Genomic DNA, 17018 nt, shown 5'->3' with positions numbered 1-17018 from the left:
ATTTGTCTTACCGGAGCACCAATGTTGCAAATCCACAAGATCAGGTGTACCCTCCTCAGCAGCAACAACAAGGTCCGCAAAAGCCTTTTGTTCCTTACAATCAATGATTCGTGCCTAAGCAACAGTTCCAGCAAGGTTATCACGCTCCTTCCGGACCACCACCAGGATTTTCACCTCAACAAGTTCAACCTACTCAAGCTCCAGATCAAGAAATGAAGCACATGCTGCAACAACTTCTTCAAGGTCAAGCTAGTGGTTCTCTGGATACTGCTAAGAAGTTTGCTGAACTCAGTCAGCGGATGGAATGTTCTTACAATGATCTGAATGTCAAGTTTGAAGCTCTTAACTCCAAGATGAAGTATATGGAAGCCAAGACTGTTTCTACTTCTACCCCAACAACTGGCCAACAACCTGGAAAAGCAGTTCAAAACCCCAAGGACTATGCTACTATGCATGCCATCACCACCCAAGCTGTAGATGTACGGCTCACTGAGGACACTGAGAGTTTAGATGGGGAGGATTTTCATCAAGATGAAGTTCAGATACAAGATCCTGTCGAAGTGCTCAAGGATCCAATTAAGTCAGCCAAGCAATTTGATCCTGAAGCTACTAAAGAACCCGCTGCTCCAAAGGATAAACCTGTGAGATTCATTCCTCCACCATACAAGCCACCTCTACCATTTCCAGTGAGGTTCAAGAAGCAGCTTACTGAGAAGTATAAAACTCTGTTCGAAAAACAAGTCAATGAGATTGAACTTAGGATGCCTTTGCTTGATGCACTTGTGCCTCAATATCAAAAGTTTTTAACTGATTTGGTAACAGAAAGGACAAAAGAGAAGGAGGAGATAGCTAAAGGAGCTCAAGCTAAGGCTCTGGAAGATGAGAGGATAGTGCATGACATAGGTGGGGTTATTCATGAATGCAAAGCTGTTATTCAGAAGATTATTATCCCAAAGAAGCTAGAGGACCCTGGTTCTTTCACCTTGCCTTGTTCTCTAGGTCCATTGGCCTTCAAAAAGTGCCCATGTGACCTTGGTGCTTCAGTAAGCCTCATGCCACTCTCTGTAGCTCAGAGGCTAGGATTCAACGAATACAAGTCATGTAACCTCAGCTTCATATTGGCTGATAGGACTAATAGATTGCCTCATGGTCTATTAGAGAACCTGCCCATTAAAATTGGACAAGCTGAGATTCCTACTGACTTTGTGGTGCTGGGAATGGATGAAGAGCCTAAAGATCCACTAATCCTGGGAAGACCTTTCTTAGCTACAGCTGGAGCAGTCATTGATGTCAAGAAGGGGATGATTGATCTCAATTTGGGTAAAAACTTCAAGATGAAATTTGATATCAAGGATTCTAAGAAGAAACCAACTATTGATGGACATACATTCGTGATTGAAGAGAAAGATCAGAAAGTTGGATCTGACATCTTTGAGGGTGTGAATGAGGCAGAAACAGAGGTTTTGGTAACCAAAGAGAAAACTCAAAGGGTCACTCAACCATGCTGCAACTCGCGTGCAATCGATACCCTCCCTAAGCGTCGAGACGTACCTCCTAAACTTCACCAACCACAATAGACAAGTCTTCCCGCGCTTGACAGGTTGTCTGAGCTCCAAACAACCAAGATTCTAGCTGATGCAGTGGGGGAGTAAACAACCATGGTGAAGGAGATGAGTGGGCAAATCATGCAGCTCGAGGGTAAAGTTAAAATTTCTTCTCTAAGAAAAGCAAGGCCGAGGTTTGGAATACTGAAGAAGAGCAGTTCATCTGTTGCTGAACCTGGACAGAAAGTTAAGAAGTATCTAGCTAGACAAGACGTACCAGAGGGGAGCTCATCACCTCTCTATGAACCTCCCAAAGCATAAGGAGTATGCAAAGTCAAGCTCAGAGACTTTAAACAAGTTCACTTGGGAGGAAGTCCCAAATGTATCTCTGTAAATACAATTTAGGATTTGGTGTTTTTAATTTTTGTTTTTAGTTTTCTTCTTTTCAGGAATCTGCAGAAGGGAATATGGACAACTAAAGTGGAAAAGAAAAAAAATCAAGTTGGCAGTTGCGAGAGGCACCAGAAAAAAACAATGGAAATAGCAGTGTGTTGGGTTTTACAGACGTGGAATGAAGCACCAAAAGAGGAGCTCTGACTCGACAGACTCAGGAGACTGCGACTCGATCGACCTCGGCTACGAAGCTCCAAAGTCGACTCGACTGGATCTCTGCAACTCCAACTCCTCTCTCATCTTTACGTCTTCACGCGACTTGACCGATGGCAAAATTTGACTCGATCCGCCTCTCTCAACTACCGACTCGATCGACATCCTGGACCACCACTGCTACATGTCGTCATCGTGTACAAGCTCCGACAAGGCGCTGAGTCAAGCAGAGCAGTGAAACGCTCTAGTAAAAACAAATCTCGTGGCAAGAAGCCAATGGAACAGAGGCATGAGGTTAGCGGCTATGAGATGGAGCAGAACGTTTATCGAAGACATGCAGTGCGACGACCAGCATAACGTTGATCAGAACACGCAAACGGTTGAGCAGAAAGTCGACCAAGCAGCTGAGGCCACTCTTGCGGATCCTGAACAAGGCGAGGGACAACGTCAGTACCACGCTCCTCCTTGGGCGAGCACTGACTCCTCCTTTTACTACTGAGGTACTCCTACCATTCCTTTGTCTATAACATTTCATTCATGCATTGGTTTTGTTGTGATTCTCAAATCCTTCTTCAAATTTCTCTTACACAAGGGACTGTGTAATTTAAGTTTGGGGGAGGGTTTGAGATGATGTATCTGATGATGTTTTCTGTGATTCTTATTTCAAATTTTTGCATCATATCATGTTTGAGTCTGCATTCATCTATTTGCATAGAAAAACCAAAATATCCGTATGTTGCCTAGAGTCTTCTTCTTCAAATTCATGGTCGTATGCAACTGATTTAAAGATCGAAACTTTTAACAAAGACGAGTACGACGAACATAGTGAATCGATTATGCAAAGAGATTGAAATCGACACACAATACAAATTACGGTGAACAGGGTGTATCAATGGAGATTACGGTGACTTTCACTTTCCAATGGTGGAGAAGAAGTCTTCAAGCGACACAGAGTATAAATACTTATATGCGTTTGTAAAAGATGTCAAGAAAACACTTTAGGTCAGCTGGTTATTTCACGTCTTCATAAGTTAGAGCTTTAAGGTAAGCAGTTCGAGCCTCTTCTTTGTTATTATTCTGTTAGATCATTTAACGACGTGCCTTATACGGCTAAGTCAACGAAAGTTTAATCTAACATATTAATTTAAATTAGGTATATAAATTTTAGGAAATTAATATTATCAAATAAGGAAATAATTGTGTTTGGTTGTAATAATTGTAGAGAATTTAGTTGGGACTTGTTTGGATACAAAGATAAGAGAGGATGACACAAAAATGTACTTCAAACATGTTAAGTTAGATGGTGGCGTCATGTGCATCGAACCCAATGAACAAACATATCGGAAGAAAAATCTAGCGATTTTGGACATGATTATTCTAGACAATATTGGTCATGCATTGATCTTGGTTGGCTTGGCTAAGAAGGTAGGGTTATCATTACTAGCCATTATAACAACAATCTTTGGTTCCATATCTAATGGCTTCAACACTTGCTTCTTTCCTTGTTTCTCTTGCTCTTCGATGCAAGAATTCGAAGCGTTTTGCTTGTGGTAGCAAGCATAAGCCATAGCGATTAATGAAACCGCAAAGAGCCCAAACATTACACCCCACGCACAAATCTTAGAGAGAACAGGAGAGTTCAAATTCTCTAGCCCGGAGTTAACTGGGACCATTGAACTGCTGTCCAGACTCATTTTCTCGTTGTTAGCTTGAAATCTGATCTTCCCTGCCTATTTCACCACTTTTTGCTTCTCGAGTTTGTGGGCTTTATTTATAAATATATGGTCTTACCTACCAAAAAGTGAAAGGTTTTGCACAGTATTTAGATGCCAAGTTGCCTTCTGAGTTTTAGTCCTAAAAGGATTTATTCTTTCTTGAACACTTGAGATATTCTTGTCTCGCTTTTCTTATCAACCTTATGTCCTTTGTGTTTGTGAAGTTAATATTTTCTTATAATCTTCTAATCAGTTTATTAAAACAGAAAAACTTATTTTCTTATTATATATCGATCTGTGAGTTGATGTTGACTCTATCGAGATTTTGTACAAGACATATAAAAGTACATATGAATAGTTTTCTTGTCATATTTTGACATGTAAAAGTTAATAATTTGATTAAAAATATATGTATTTCGTTTTTAAAAATATTAATAATGTAAAAGGATAATTATCAAAAATTACATAATTTATAAAAAATAAAAAGTTTAAAAAAAAATAATTATAAGGAAATTATATATATATATATATATTTCATAAAATTTGAAATTATAATATTATTTACTTATTTTTAATTTAAAGTTATTAATTCTACAAAAAATATAGAAAAGGAGATTAAGGAAAATATATTGTTAATTATCAATTCTAAATTCTGTAAATACTCACTACTATATAAACATCGTCGCATATTTAAATAATTAATTCAAAAATACTAGTTTCAACTTTATTTAACTAGAAATTTTTTTTAATGGGAAGATAAATTTTTCTTATTTTTTTAAACCAAAATTTTCTCATATTTTCTCCTTTTTCAATTGGGAATAGGTAAGGTTAATATGTTAACCTAAAAAAAAGATTAGTATATGCGTCTTCTTTTGCTAACACTGTATTTTAAAATTTATTATAGTATTTTTAGATTGTTTTATTTAATTTATATTTTTGTCTTTGCATTATTTGGGATTCATATACTATCTTTTTTTTTGTCAAACGGATTCATATATTATCATGCTTATAATTTTCTATTGTTTCTTTAGTTATACCAAATTATTTTTTTTCTAATTTCTCAACCTTGATTAGGTTGGTCATAAACCTTTTTTTTTTGCAAACATAATTATTATCATTATTCATTCAATCCCAAAGGGAGATAACGAGTAGAAGCGATTTATGTTTTTCCAATCTATCAATCTATGTAGCCAAATCATTTTTTTAAAACTTTTCCGTAAACCAGGGTGTCACGGTCTTTAAGCTCCTATGGATCTATGTACAATGTGCACACAAAAAAAAAACCACAAGCTTACAACAAACATAGATATATAAATTGGAAAAACATAAATCGTTGTTGATAGATCCATATGAGCTTAAAGACTGTGACACTCTGGTTTACGGAAAGGTTTAAAATAAATGATTTGGCCACATATGTCATCAAAATACATTTATTATTCGGTTAAGGGTCCTGAGAGAACTTCATGATGGGTGAACTTCCTAGAAGTGATTGTCAGAACTGTGCGAGTGAGGACAAAACACATAAAAAGATCATTTGTTGATTTGTAGGGTCAATAAACAAGTTTGTAAAAGCCTCCCGAACGTAATACATCGGTCATCGAATATGGGTAGGTCTACGGGCCGGGAGTAGATGTTGGGCCCACTTATGAAGGTGGGCCCATGGACTGAGAGTGGACATGAGCTCACTAAGCAAGGTGGCGGTTGAGGTGTACATAGATAGATGCTATATCATGGTGTATCAAAGACACTTCCACAAATATATTGGGAAATTTAATATTAGTTACAATCAAAAGATTTTTTGACGTTAGAAAAAGATTTTTACTTTCACTGGTTGTTGGATCAAGCCATTTTGAGATTGCAAAAAGACGTGAACATTTTCTCTCCACACAAGAGGAGGGCAGAGCCGAAGTTCTCTCTATGGGGGAGAAGGTTGAACACAAGGTTATCTCCACAAGGGAGGAAGGTGGAGGAGGTTGGACGCAAGGTTATCTCCCTAAAGAAGGAAGGCGGAGCCAAGGTTTTCTCCATAGTGGAGGAGGTTGGACACAAGGTTCTCTCCATAAGGGATGAGGGCGGAGCCGAGGTTTTCTCGATGGTGGTCATACATTATTTTGATAATACATCACTGATTAGTATATTATGTAATATATAAATACATAAGCTAAGTTTTTTACTTCCACGAATATATTAAGAAATTTAACATTAGTTACTATCAAAAGATTTTGTAATATTAGAAAAATGTTTTTACTTTAATTGGTTGTTGGAGAAAGCCATTTTGAGATAGCAAAAATACGTTAACATGTTCTCTCCACACAGGAGGAAGGCAGAGCCGAGGTTCTCTCTATGGTGGAGAAGGTTGGACAGAAGGTAATCTCCCCAAGAGAGGTGAAGGAGGTTGGGCGCAAAGTTATCTCCACAAGGGAAGAAGGTGTAACCAAGGTTCTCTGCATGGTGGAGGAGGTTGGACGCAACGTTCTCTCTATAAGGGATGAGGACGAAGCCGAGGTTTTTCCATGGTGGTCATACATTATCGTGATGATATATCATTGATTAGTATATTATGTAATATATTTTTATTCAAATGTTTTTTGAGCAAATAATTGTAATAATTAAAAAACTATGCAGAAGTGAAAGTAAAATAGTTGGCTTAATGTGTTCATATAGACATTTTTTAGGTGGTGATAAAGAATATATTTGTAATATAAAGTATATTTATATGTAAAAAATACACTTTTAATAGTAACATACATAAAAAATTTGTAAATCGATATAAATCAATGTATTATAATAAAAGTAAAATTTAGAAATAACATACAACAAATTTTAATATATTTTTATTAAATTTAATTTAATTTAGAAAAATTTAAACACGTAGATCAGGCGGGTCCTCATCTAGTATAATATAAGTGACGAAAATATTTTGTCTAACTTCATCTGTGTAAAAGTTTTGTTTTGGTATAATTAGAGCCAAAGCTTTTTTTTGTTTTGGTACTATCAGAGCTCAAAAAAAAAACGCTAACCAAAACTAAGCCATAGCCAAAAATCAAGTTGTCACCCGCAAAAAATTAGGCTGCTTCTGATTGTAACAAAAACAAAATTTAAAAACCACAAAAAAAAATTGTTTTGGTATAGTCAGAGCCGGTATAGAGTTTTACGGGTACCAATTTGTTGGTCTCAATTAGTTATTTTCACTGTAATGTTTCAAAATAATCTTATTTTTTTAAAATTTCTGATGAAATATTATATTTATTTAGATTTTTTTAAACTTATGTGCGATGTGTCATTAAATTTACATCAAGTTTTCCGGGTTATTGTTAGTTAGAATATTATTTTCTTCTAATTGTTTATTTTATAATCTATGTAATCGTATCCGTACTTCATTTTCTCCCATCCTTAATGAGTAAATGGTTAGATATAAGATATAACACAAAAAAAAATCATTATCATTGATTTCTTTTAAGTTTTTTATAAAAATAAAAAAATATCTAACCGCAATCGCCCGCAACCGCAAACGCTTGCGGGAAGCAGCTTTTGGAATTCAGAGGTTTGAAGCGGTTGGGAGCGATTAAGAGCGATTGGGAGCGTTTTATGTCACTACAAGAAAACATAGAATTGCCGACTGCAAGTTGCGACTTAAAAAGCAGTAGCTAAATTTAGCAACTGCATTGCGATTGTTTTGCTATTGAATGGCTACTAAAATAAATTAGTCGCCTAGTACACGCTAATTCGAAACTGATGCATAATGTTGCAGTTTAGTCGCCAATTTAAAACTAATTTCGAAACCAATTTGACAATCGCCAAACATTACGACTAAGCAGCTACTCATTAACGACTGATATATTTAATTTAGGCCTTAAACCATTTGGGCTATAACCAAACGACTAAAACCCAAAACAAAAAGATGTTTTTATTTAGGTTTACATTTTTGTGAATCTAAATAAAAAAAAAAATAGAACATGGCTTAAGTTCTCGAGATCTTCTCTCCCCTCTATGTCTCTAAATCTCCTTTCCTCTTCAGATCTCCTCTTCTCATCGTCTCCAGATTTCCTCTCTCTTATCTTCTTGTCGTCTTCCTCCGCCGCAGCTACCACCAAACCCACTCGATTCAACTGAACCTCGTTCTGCTTCCACATCTTCCACCATTTCTTGTCACCTTAACTCCAGATCTGGCTATCTCTACTACACAAAATCTGTTTCTATAGAAACCCAGAATCACCCATGGTAATTCCTCAACTCCGCCTCTTAATCTCCATCTTTAATGATGAAGTTTTTGTTTAAGAGCTTGATTTTGTAGATTTCAGATGAGGTATTTGTTGTCTTGAAGCCTAGTGATAAAGTTTGTAAAGATAATATGAAGATTGGGGATGTGGGAATGAGGAAGCAAGCTTTGATTAAGCTTAACGAATGGAGTTTCTTAACGCTTAAAGTTGAGAAATTTAGGGTTACTTTTTGTGATTGTTTTTTTATTTCCTTTGGTTTGGTTTTTAATTGTAGAAGAGGATGAGGAAAGGAACTAAAGTTGGTAATCACACATGTATTCTAGTGATTTGCTGACAACGTATGAAGCTTTTTCACTTGGATTTTAAGATTGATACATGTGGGATTTATGGTTTGAACTTTGGTTGTTATTTCAGACTTAAAAAACTAATGATGGTTCTTAGAATCATTGATGTGGTGCAGGTCTCGTTTTGGTGTCTTTGTACATGAGGACCAAAACAAAACTTTATAAGGCACATATATCTGGTAACTGCTTCATTGAGCTTATCAGCACATATATCTCTGCATCATATTAGCATGCTTTTGTCTTCATAAGGCAATTAGCAATGATTCTGCGTGAAGCGCTTAACACCAAAACAAAACTTTGTATATATATTTTTTATGACTTTTGATTGCTAATAATAATCCGTTTGGTTTCTCCAGTGTTATTGTGGGAGAGAACTCAACCATCTTTGGGAAAAACGCACCAAGCAGTGACGGGAAGATGATGAAGATAGGATTGAAAAGGATGCTGAAGCTTTCAATTCCTCCTGGTTACCGGGAAGTGACCCCAAATATGTTTTTCTTCCTAGAGTCTCAAACCAATGATCCAAACCCTTCTGATGTTCAAAGTTAGGTTCCTTCACTATCCCTCCTTCCCTCATGTTTATGAAAACTTTTGTAATATTTGCGACTTGTACTCTTGGATGTTTTCTTGAACTTATGTTGGATGTAAAATTAAACTTATGTTTTTGTTTAATTTTATGTTTGTTTAATTTCATGTTTGTTATGTTTTAGTTATGGTTTTCATAGTCAGTTTTGGTATTATAAAATCAAATAATTCATTTTTTAAAAACATGATAATTAAATAGTCGTCAAACAGTCACCGAAACATACACAAAACAGTAACCAAAACAGTCGCAAATGAGTAACCAGATCAATCGCTAAAGCGTTGCAATTCAGTTGCTAAATTTAGTGACTGTTTGGCGAGGGAAGAACGACCACAATTATCAGTCGCCAATTAATAGCTCCATTTCGACTGTTTAGCGACTGATTATTTTAGCGACGCACTGTTTACCGACTACGCATGTCAGTCGCCAATCAGTCGTTACTAAGTAATGTGCGACTGAATAGTGACTGTTTTGTAATCGGCGATTCCATGTTTTCTTGTAGTGTGTGATTGGTTCCAATCGCTAGCAACCGCTACCACCCGCAAACGCAGCGTTTGCGGGAGGTAGCGGGAGAACCAGTCAACACCTAAATCAGTTTGGTTTGATAAAATTTTGGGTGGTTTTTTTATTTCAGGCAAGCAAATTAACTAAAAGTTGCATAATTAATCAAATAATGTTTCAATTTCTATGCTAATTTATGAGAGAAAATCAAAAATGAGAAAGGATCACAAAGAATACATGATCATGAGAAAACAAACAGAAGCAAAAACCATTACAAGTAGTAATATATATATTTTTTAAAAATCAACAGTCTGAATAATCAAACTATTAAACCTAATCTTTAGGTTCAAAAAATGAATTATTGTTTTTATTCGTCAAAAAAAAAGTTGCATCATGGAAATGGAATGATATTGTCTTCATTTGTTAATGCCGGTGGCATTCTTCACTGATTCGGTAGCTCCTTGTGCCTTCTCCTTGATCTGCTGGCCCGTCTGTATGAAACAATTTAATTCCAAGTTATTATTTACATAAGAATACTTACTTAATATTTTTATTTAGGTGGGATCTATTCTAATTCATGAAAACTATATGAATTTTACAAACCTCTTGGAGGGACTCCTTGGCAGATTGGGCAGCGTTGCTAGCCTTGTCCATCATGGTGCTAGCCTTCTCCTGAACACCAGTTAATAACAAATAATTATATTAATGCATGTTAAAAAGTTTTTTTTTTTTACTTGAAGAGATCCCTATTAATTATGAATCAGCTCTTGTAATAATATCATAGTTGAAGTAATTTAGGATTACCTGAGTTTGACCTTTGGCCTGGCCGGCTTGGAAGCTAATGTTCTGGTTGCTTGACATTTTCAAATAGCTTGGTTAAGAGAAAGATAAGTTTTGTTTTCAAATTAAAGTGAGATTGTAGGATTTGAATTGAGTTAAGTGTTTCCTCTAAAGGTTCCATTGTTTATATAGGTCCCATGAAGCTTTCATTTTCTGACACTTGTCATTAAAGTGTTGGTAATATGAGGTGTTCCGGGTCAAGTGGAGATTATGATGATTAATCCGTATTTAGTTCAGATCAGAGTTATATGGGATATTTTTAGCTCGATTGACTCGTTCTAATGATTTGTGATCTCGTCTTTTAAGTTTTAGTACTGTTTTGATTTGATTAATTCAGCATTACTATTACAAGTTTGAATCCAGTTAAAATTGATGGATTAGATAATTACACGCTGAAGCTTTTTTCTGACTTACACATTGAGCTTACTAAGCTTGCTAACTACATTGCTCAACATAGGAATCTCAAAGCCTCTTCAAAACATTAGGTGAGAAAATGATTCATCATAAAATTTGATCTGTCAACATTGATCATGATCAGTACTGAGCTTATACAGGCACTCACTAGTTAACTTCACAAGACCTCACTTCTGTTCATTTCTTGTAAGATACTCTTCGATATAAGACATCTATCACCTACATGACTCCAAAAGAACTTCAAAACATCTTTATCACCAGCGTAATAGGCACTGATGGATTTATACAGTTTCAAGTTTACCATCAACCGTCGATTATACATTGTATCGAACAAAGCAGAAGCTTCAGTGACATTCCCTGTTCTCCAATACGCATAAGCCATGCTAGTGTATATTACGCTATCTCCCATCAAACCCTTCTTTTCCATTGACTCGAACAACACTTTGGCGTAATTCACCTGTTCTAACTTACAAATCCTTCTTATTAATCCTCTGTATAGAGCAACATCAAGGCAAAGACCTCTTTTCTCAAACTCCTCTGGGAGTTTTACGATTTCTTCTTGCTTGTTCTGGTTATAAAATCCATCAACGAGCCAAGAATAGGCTGAATATCCTGGAGACAAGCCTTTCTCTAGCATAGTGAACATTTCCTCCTTTGCATTGTCCAGTTCCAGCACTTTACAAAACCCGTGAATCAATGCTTTGTATGAATACATGTCAAGCTTTAGCCCCGATTCAATCATCTTCTTCTTTACCTTCACTGCAGATACCATGTCCCCGATTTTGCAATATGCGTTGATCAAAGTATTGCAAGTGATATTATCAGGTTCTATCTTTTTCCCACTCATCTCAGTCAAAAGCCGGTAGATTCTCGTATTCTTCCATCTTCACATAACTTACGTAGAATCGAGTTATAAGTCACAACTCCAGGACAAAACCCTCTTGACTCCATTACCTCACGTAACCTCAAAGCTTCATCAATGTCATTCATTCTACAATACCCATCAATCAAAGTAGTATAAGTAACATGGTTAGCAGTAACAACTCCTTTAATCTCCCGAAACAGCCTCGTCGCCTCTCTCATTCTACCTTCTCTACTAAACCCATGTATGAGCGAGTTATAAGTGACGATATCAGGAGCAACACCACTTCTCTCCATCCTATCTTGAACGGATAAAGCCTCGTAATGCATACCCTTTTTGCAATATACCGAGATCAACGTGTTATAGGTAAAAAGATCAGGAAACACACCCTTTTCTTCCATCTCACTCAACAATTTCTCAGCTTTCTCAGGATCTCCAGATTTAGAACAAGCATGAACCAATACATTATACACATGAATGTTAGCCACAACACCTAACTTAACCATCTTCTTGAAAACTTTCCAAACTGTATCAGTCAATCTCTCTTTCACCAAACTAGGTTTCAATCCACAACTCCTAATATGTTCAAACACCTCAATAGAATCCCTGACCATCCCGGATTTAGCATAATATATAATCAACCAGCTAAAAACGTGAGATAAAACTTCTGGGTCTTCTGAAACACCTCCAAGTAAAGATCTCAAAACAAGTGGAGATGACAAAAGCTCTCTCTGAGACAATTTATCGAGCAGTTGGTGTGCAGTTTTGAAATGCTTGTACTTGGTAAGAATCAAAATCATTCTCCAAGAAGATTGTAAACTATGCTTACAACTTGGTAACGAATCAGTCCAGCTATAGAAACTCCATGAAAGAGAAGGTCCGCCGTAGCCAGAATACAAAGAAAGCTCTGAGATTACCTGAGTGATGATCGCTGATTTTAATAACCCAGAATCAGCTTTGTGTTTCAGAATATTTTTCCAGTTTCCTTTCAACACAGCTCCACAGATGCTTTGTGCAATCAAGGCTTCTCCATTTGCAGACAACAAATTCACCATTGTTGTTTTGTTGCTCAGGTGTTGCAGCAACAGAGACGACGATTCATGTGCAGCAACGAGTTTGAGAAGCCGTAAACCGGTTTAAATTTCTTTAGTAGCAGAATCAGACCGGATTATTTACCAATAGTGAGTAAACAACCGAATTTAAAACCGGAATCGATCATTGTATTGTTGTAACCGGGTATGGACCGGTTTATTAGAAATACGCTTTGGAAATGGAAAGATCAAAATATTTCGAAACCAAACCGAGTTCATAGATTAATTACCGAACCGAATTGAATGTAAATGAATAACCGGGAACGGACCGGGTTATGTGAAATACGTTTATGTCCTCTCGTCTTGCTACTATTACGACTTTACCCTTGTTTCTGCTTCAGTTCAAAACCTCACAAAACCCTAATTTTAACATCGTCGTGCCCTGACTTAATCCCAATTTGTCCGATAGCGTCGACGCCGAGAGAAAAGAAGATGAAAGAGAGGAGAAAGGTGAAAAAGAGTAATCTTCACCAAGGTAGGATTTAATTTTGTTTCTTTCTTTCTTTCTTGCTTAATTGGGTTTCACGATTTTGAATTGTTGATTTTATGAGGTTTCACTGCAAAACCGTAAAGACCTTGTAAGAGTTTGTACTTTATTGTATACTTGATTTGTGTTCTTAGAGTTAACGTAATTGATTTCGAAACTTTGAGAGCTTTAATTTGGAATGACATTGAACTCAATTGCAAAGGGTTTAATCTTTGTGCAGCAGAAACTGATGGGAAGAGAGTTGGAAAAAAAATTCAGAGGAAGAAGAAAGAGACAGTGAGCAATGTTGACTTAAGCGAGGAGCCTCAGGCTACACAGCTCCAAGGTGAAAGTTTTGGCTTTAATGGAACTAGAACTTCTTAGTGTTATAAGATGTGTTGTGGTGTTGAATTTAGTACCTTTTTTTTTATTGGCTTACAGCTATTTCAAGTGAGAAACTCAAAACAAAGAAGAAGAAGATTCAGAAGAGTAAGGAAATAGATAGCTCTCCAGCTGATGGGAAGGTCAGTGGGAAGATGAAGAAGAAGAAAGAGAAAGGAAGTGATGTTGATATAAGTGAACCGAGGCTAGAAGGTGAATTCTTTTTATTTTTGGCAGAGCAATCTACTACTACCCAGTTGTTAGATTCTCGTATTGAGTTTAGTATCTTTGGTTCTTGTAACAGCTATTCCAACTGAGAAAGTCAAAGTAAAGAAGGGCAAAATGAACAAGACAAAGAAGAAAAGGAAGGCCGAGGAAATAAGTAGCGCTTCAGTTGAAGATGATCATCTGAAAAGAGAAGGTGAGTAGTTCAGGCTTGTCTAATCATATGCAGTTAACTCATTCATTTGCATGAAGAACCTTAGCTAGTTTCAAGTCATTGTATAATATTTCTTTTTAGCAGTATGTGAACTTTACTGTCTATCTATATCTGTCATGTGATTCTAATGTGAGATTTTTTATGAATTTTATATAAGTTTGCCATGGCCGTAATGGAACTGAAATAAGTAACCGGTAGTACAGAGCTGCTTGGTGCAGTCATCATCTTGTTTAGGTTCTTGTTTAATAAAGCAAAATCTATTTTGTAGGCAAGTCTAAGAAATCAAATAAGAAGAAGAAGATGGACATGACCTCTACGAAAGAGAACAAAATTGAAGAGGAGGAAGATGTTTATGAAATTTCTTCAGGCGATGAGGACTGCACAAGGGGAATGAAAAGTATGAATGCAACAAAAATTATTGCTCTCTTCTATTATTAGCAGCATATGATTAGATAAGCCTGAACACTCCTGAATCTGTTTCTGCCTTAACTTGATAAGTCCTCTGTCAAACTGCAGAGTGGGTTACTGATTACTATGAGAGTAGACCTGGTTTAGACGAGCTGCAAAAGAGAATCGATGACTTTATGACTGCTCACGAAGAGCGCCTTGAACAGGTTCTTCTTTCCGTCCTATATTTTTAAGCGTACATATCTGTTATCTAAGTGACCACCGCGTTTTTGCCTAATGCTGTCATATGTGTTGAACAGGAGAAAAAAGATAGTGAAGCTAAAGCTGCAGAAGGTGGATGGACTGTGGTCGTGCATCACAAAGGAAGGAAAAAGACAACCGAAACTGAAACTGGAACAGCCGTTGGATCTTTCTCGCAGGCTGCGGTGGAGGATAAGATTGCTAAGAAGAAACAGAGTGAGCCTGTCGCTCATGGTTTCTACCGTTTCCAAAGGCGAGAAGCACAACGCAACGGTAAGCCTTGGCTTTTTCTATATCCAAGGCTTCAAACTTGGTTTTGTGTCAGTTTCGGTTTGGCTCCAGTCAGATTTTATACGCACCCACCCCTTAGTCACAAGCGGCCCTTTGATCTGTCTGCCCTTTATTCTGATGATTGATTCTTGGTTTTGTGTGTTTCTTGTTTGTCGACAGAAATCTTGGCGCTTCAGAGTAAGTTTGAGCAAGACAAGAAGAGGATACAACAACTTCGAGCTACTCGTAGGTTTAAGCCTTTCTAAGAAAAACAGATCCCATACGGAACAACCTGAGTTTTAATTTTTGTGGGTTTTAGCCTCATGAAACTCGGCAAGAATATCATGAATGTGTTTTATGATCAAATTTTTGTAATTGACAATTTCAGGCTGTTAAACGAAATGAAAATTTTACTTTTCCCCTTTAAAGATTAAAAAATTGGATCACCTTCTGAAATCGCATTAACCGGCCCGAGGAGGCCAGGACTTATAAAGTTGCCATTTTACTGGGAAAAAAACACCAAATTATTTGTTTGTTTCATATGTTCCTCCTCATCGTCATCTCTCAGTATTATCAGAGCATTCTTCATATATTGTGGATTAAATATATAGGATATTTGAAAGTCTTTAACCAAATAATTAAAAGAGATAATATAAATTTGGAATTAGTTAATATATTTTTGTTTTGATACATTTTCTTTAAATAATTTTTTGAAATTAATATGAAGAACACACTTCAAAAATGGTAGATAAATAAAAATATAAATTCTTGAACAAAATTAGCAAATTGCATTTTTCATTGATCACGCAGGATTTATACATTTGTGGATGATAGATATACCCTTTTTGTGATCAACCTACTTCAGATATCTTGCTATTCCATTTATATATAAAATTTAGAATATCTAAATTTTGCCAAATTATTGAAACACATTTATCTCCTGTCTTCACCTACCCATAAGTCTCCTCTTAAGCTCCATCCTACAAAGACACAAACAAACCACATTGTTAAGACCAAAATCTAGGCAGAAAACGATATTTTCCAAACTAATTACGATATAAACCGAAACTATATATCAATGAGTAAACCATATCAGTGTTAAACCGGTTAGTTACCTCATAAGTTGGCGGTCTAGAGAACCTGTAGACATCATACCACGATTCTCATATGCCCTCCGGATAAGGTATGGAACCGCAGTGTCGACTGGCCCGTATGGCATGTACTTGCTAACATTGAAGCCGGCCCTTTTCAGTCCGAAAGATAACGCATCCGACATCCCGTAAAGCTGTGCGAACTCGATCTTCCCGTTTTCTTTATCGATTCCTAGCTCACTTGCTTTCCTTGCCCCTAGTTTACCTATAAATAAAACATTAAGTATAACAATGTCTAGGGAAAATATCACCATTAAATCTAGGGGTGATAACATACCGGAGTCAGTGTTATGCGTAGCTAGAATGACCGCAATGCCTGATCCATTTGAGGCTTTCTCCATAAGAAAACTCATACATTCATTGTAGCAATCATGTGTATCTTGAATTGTGTCATGGACCGGTGACTTGTGACCCAAGGAATCTGCTAACTTAGCTTCACTGGACATATAAGCACCTCTCACCAATTTAAACCCAATAGGAACTTTCATTTTCTCCGATTCTCGTAAAGCAAAGTGTAATCTCTCTCCCGCATCTTTCAAATACGCCTGAATCGTGTTGTAAACAATAGGTCGATCTTGATCGGTATTGAACTTGATCGCCGACCAATACGCCATGTAATCAATCGCAGGTTGGAGAATAGTGTCTTCAGCATCGATCAGTAACGGTACGTTCGATTCTTGACATCTCTGACAAACAGATTTGAGGCGGTCGTGAGCTTTCTCAAGCTCTCGTTCTTCCTCTACGGTCAATGGTTCCGGTTCAGTGGTTGTGTGGTAGAGAGGACTTAAACCGGAAAAAACCGGGAATGAATTGAGTTTCCATGGAAGTTTGAAATTTGGGTTCTTGTATTGCCAACGGAGCAAATCACTAACTCGTTTTAAGACATCCATTGGACAAATCGCTGTGATCTTGACCACCACTGAGCTTAACTATTCAAAACAAA

At 36.7% G+C, this 17018-nt stretch overlaps 4 protein-coding genes, 1 long non-coding RNA gene and 1 pseudogene across 8 annotated transcripts; 2 read left to right on the top strand and 4 right to left on the bottom strand.

Annotated features, from left to right (window-relative positions):
* LOC109126978 (protein GLUTAMINE DUMPER 7-like) lies at positions 3382–3889 on the bottom strand. Its single transcript, XM_019231006.1, has one exon. It carries the CDS (start codon positions 3842–3844, stop codon positions 3542–3544), a length of 303 nt encoding a protein of 100 aa, XP_019086551.1. The 5' UTR covers positions 3845–3889; the 3' UTR covers positions 3382–3541.
* Positions 7774–9136, top strand: LOC109126771. 3 transcript variants are annotated; one of them, XR_002033589.1, is made up of 4 exons: positions 7774–8086; positions 8160–8423; positions 8546–8608; positions 8786–9136. It is a non-coding gene; the product is annotated as an uncharacterized LOC109126771 (long non-coding RNA). The 3 variants fall into 3 exon arrangements; XR_002033590.1 differs by lacking the exon at positions 8160–8423 and having other exon boundaries at positions 7780–8086; XR_002033591.1 differs by lacking the exon at positions 8160–8423 and having other exon boundaries at positions 7780–8086; positions 8527–8608.
* On the bottom strand, positions 9675–10437 carry LOC109126975 (late embryogenesis abundant protein 2-like). The gene is made up of 3 exons (XM_019230991.1): positions 10318–10437; positions 10117–10185; positions 9675–10004 (listed from the first exon to the last, which is right to left on the bottom strand). The coding sequence occupies exons 1-3, from the start codon at positions 10372–10374 to the stop codon at positions 9930–9932; spliced, it is 201 nt and encodes a 66-aa protein (XP_019086536.1). The 5' UTR covers positions 10375–10437; the 3' UTR covers positions 9675–9929.
* LOC104719538 lies at positions 10827–12726 on the bottom strand (annotated as a pseudogene).
* Positions 13084–15346, top strand: LOC104719537 (ribosomal RNA-processing protein 7 homolog). Of its 2 annotated transcripts, none has more exons than XM_010437482.1 (8): positions 13084–13195; positions 13431–13532; positions 13628–13780; positions 13872–13988; positions 14275–14403; positions 14523–14620; positions 14714–14927; positions 15105–15346. In XM_010437482.1, the coding sequence occupies exons 1-8, from the start codon at positions 13153–13155 to the stop codon at positions 15188–15190; spliced, it is 942 nt and encodes a 313-aa protein (XP_010435784.1). In that variant the 5' UTR covers positions 13084–13152; the 3' UTR covers positions 15191–15346. The 2 variants fall into 2 exon arrangements, with proteins under 2 accessions (XP_010435784.1, XP_010435783.1); XM_010437481.1 differs by having other exon boundaries at positions 13428–13532.
* Positions 15696–17004, bottom strand: LOC104720592 (proline dehydrogenase 2, mitochondrial-like; the record flags this gene model as incomplete). The annotated part of the gene is made up of 3 exons (XM_010438477.1): positions 15696–15904; positions 16040–16280; positions 16353–17004. Coding segments are annotated over 3 exons (927 nt in total), but the record flags the coding sequence as incomplete, so codon positions are not given.

This window comes from Camelina sativa, chromosome 10 (genome assembly GCF_000633955.1).
Source record: "Camelina sativa cultivar DH55 chromosome 10, Cs, whole genome shotgun sequence".
In the NCBI taxonomy this organism is placed as follows: domain Eukaryota; kingdom Viridiplantae; phylum Streptophyta; class Magnoliopsida; order Brassicales; family Brassicaceae; genus Camelina; species Camelina sativa.
Note: the sequence above shows the minus strand (reverse complement) of the source record. Positions and strands in the feature narration are given on the sequence as shown.

Excerpts from the sequence above, each read along its gene's own strand:
- LOC109126978 (XM_019231006.1), bottom strand. The coding sequence starts at position 3,844 with ATGAGTCTGGACAGCAGTTCAATGGTCCCAGTTAACTCCGGGCTAGAG.
- LOC109126975 (XM_019230991.1), bottom strand. The coding sequence starts at position 10,374 with ATGTCAAGCAACCAGAACATTAGCTTCCAAGCCGGCCAGGCCAAAGGT. Across the intron at positions 10,186-10,317 it reads AGGCCAAAGGTCAAACTCAG|GAGAAGGCTAGCACCATGAT; the intron begins GTAATCCTAAAT and ends ACTGGTGTTCAG. Across the intron at positions 10,005-10,116 it reads CCAAGGAGTCCCTCCAAGAG|ACGGGCCAGCAGATCAAGGA; the intron begins GTTTGTAAAATT and ends TGTTTCATACAG.
- LOC104719537 (XM_010437481.1), top strand. The coding sequence starts at position 13,153 with ATGAAAGAGAGGAGAAAGGTGAAAAAGAGTAATCTTCACCAAG. Across the intron at positions 13,781-13,871 it reads AAGTGAACCGAGGCTAGAAG|CTATTCCAACTGAGAAAGTC; the intron begins GTGAATTCTTTT and ends TTCTTGTAACAG. Across the intron at positions 14,404-14,522 it reads CTGCACAAGGGGAATGAAAA|AGTGGGTTACTGATTACTAT; the intron begins GTATGAATGCAA and ends GTCAAACTGCAG.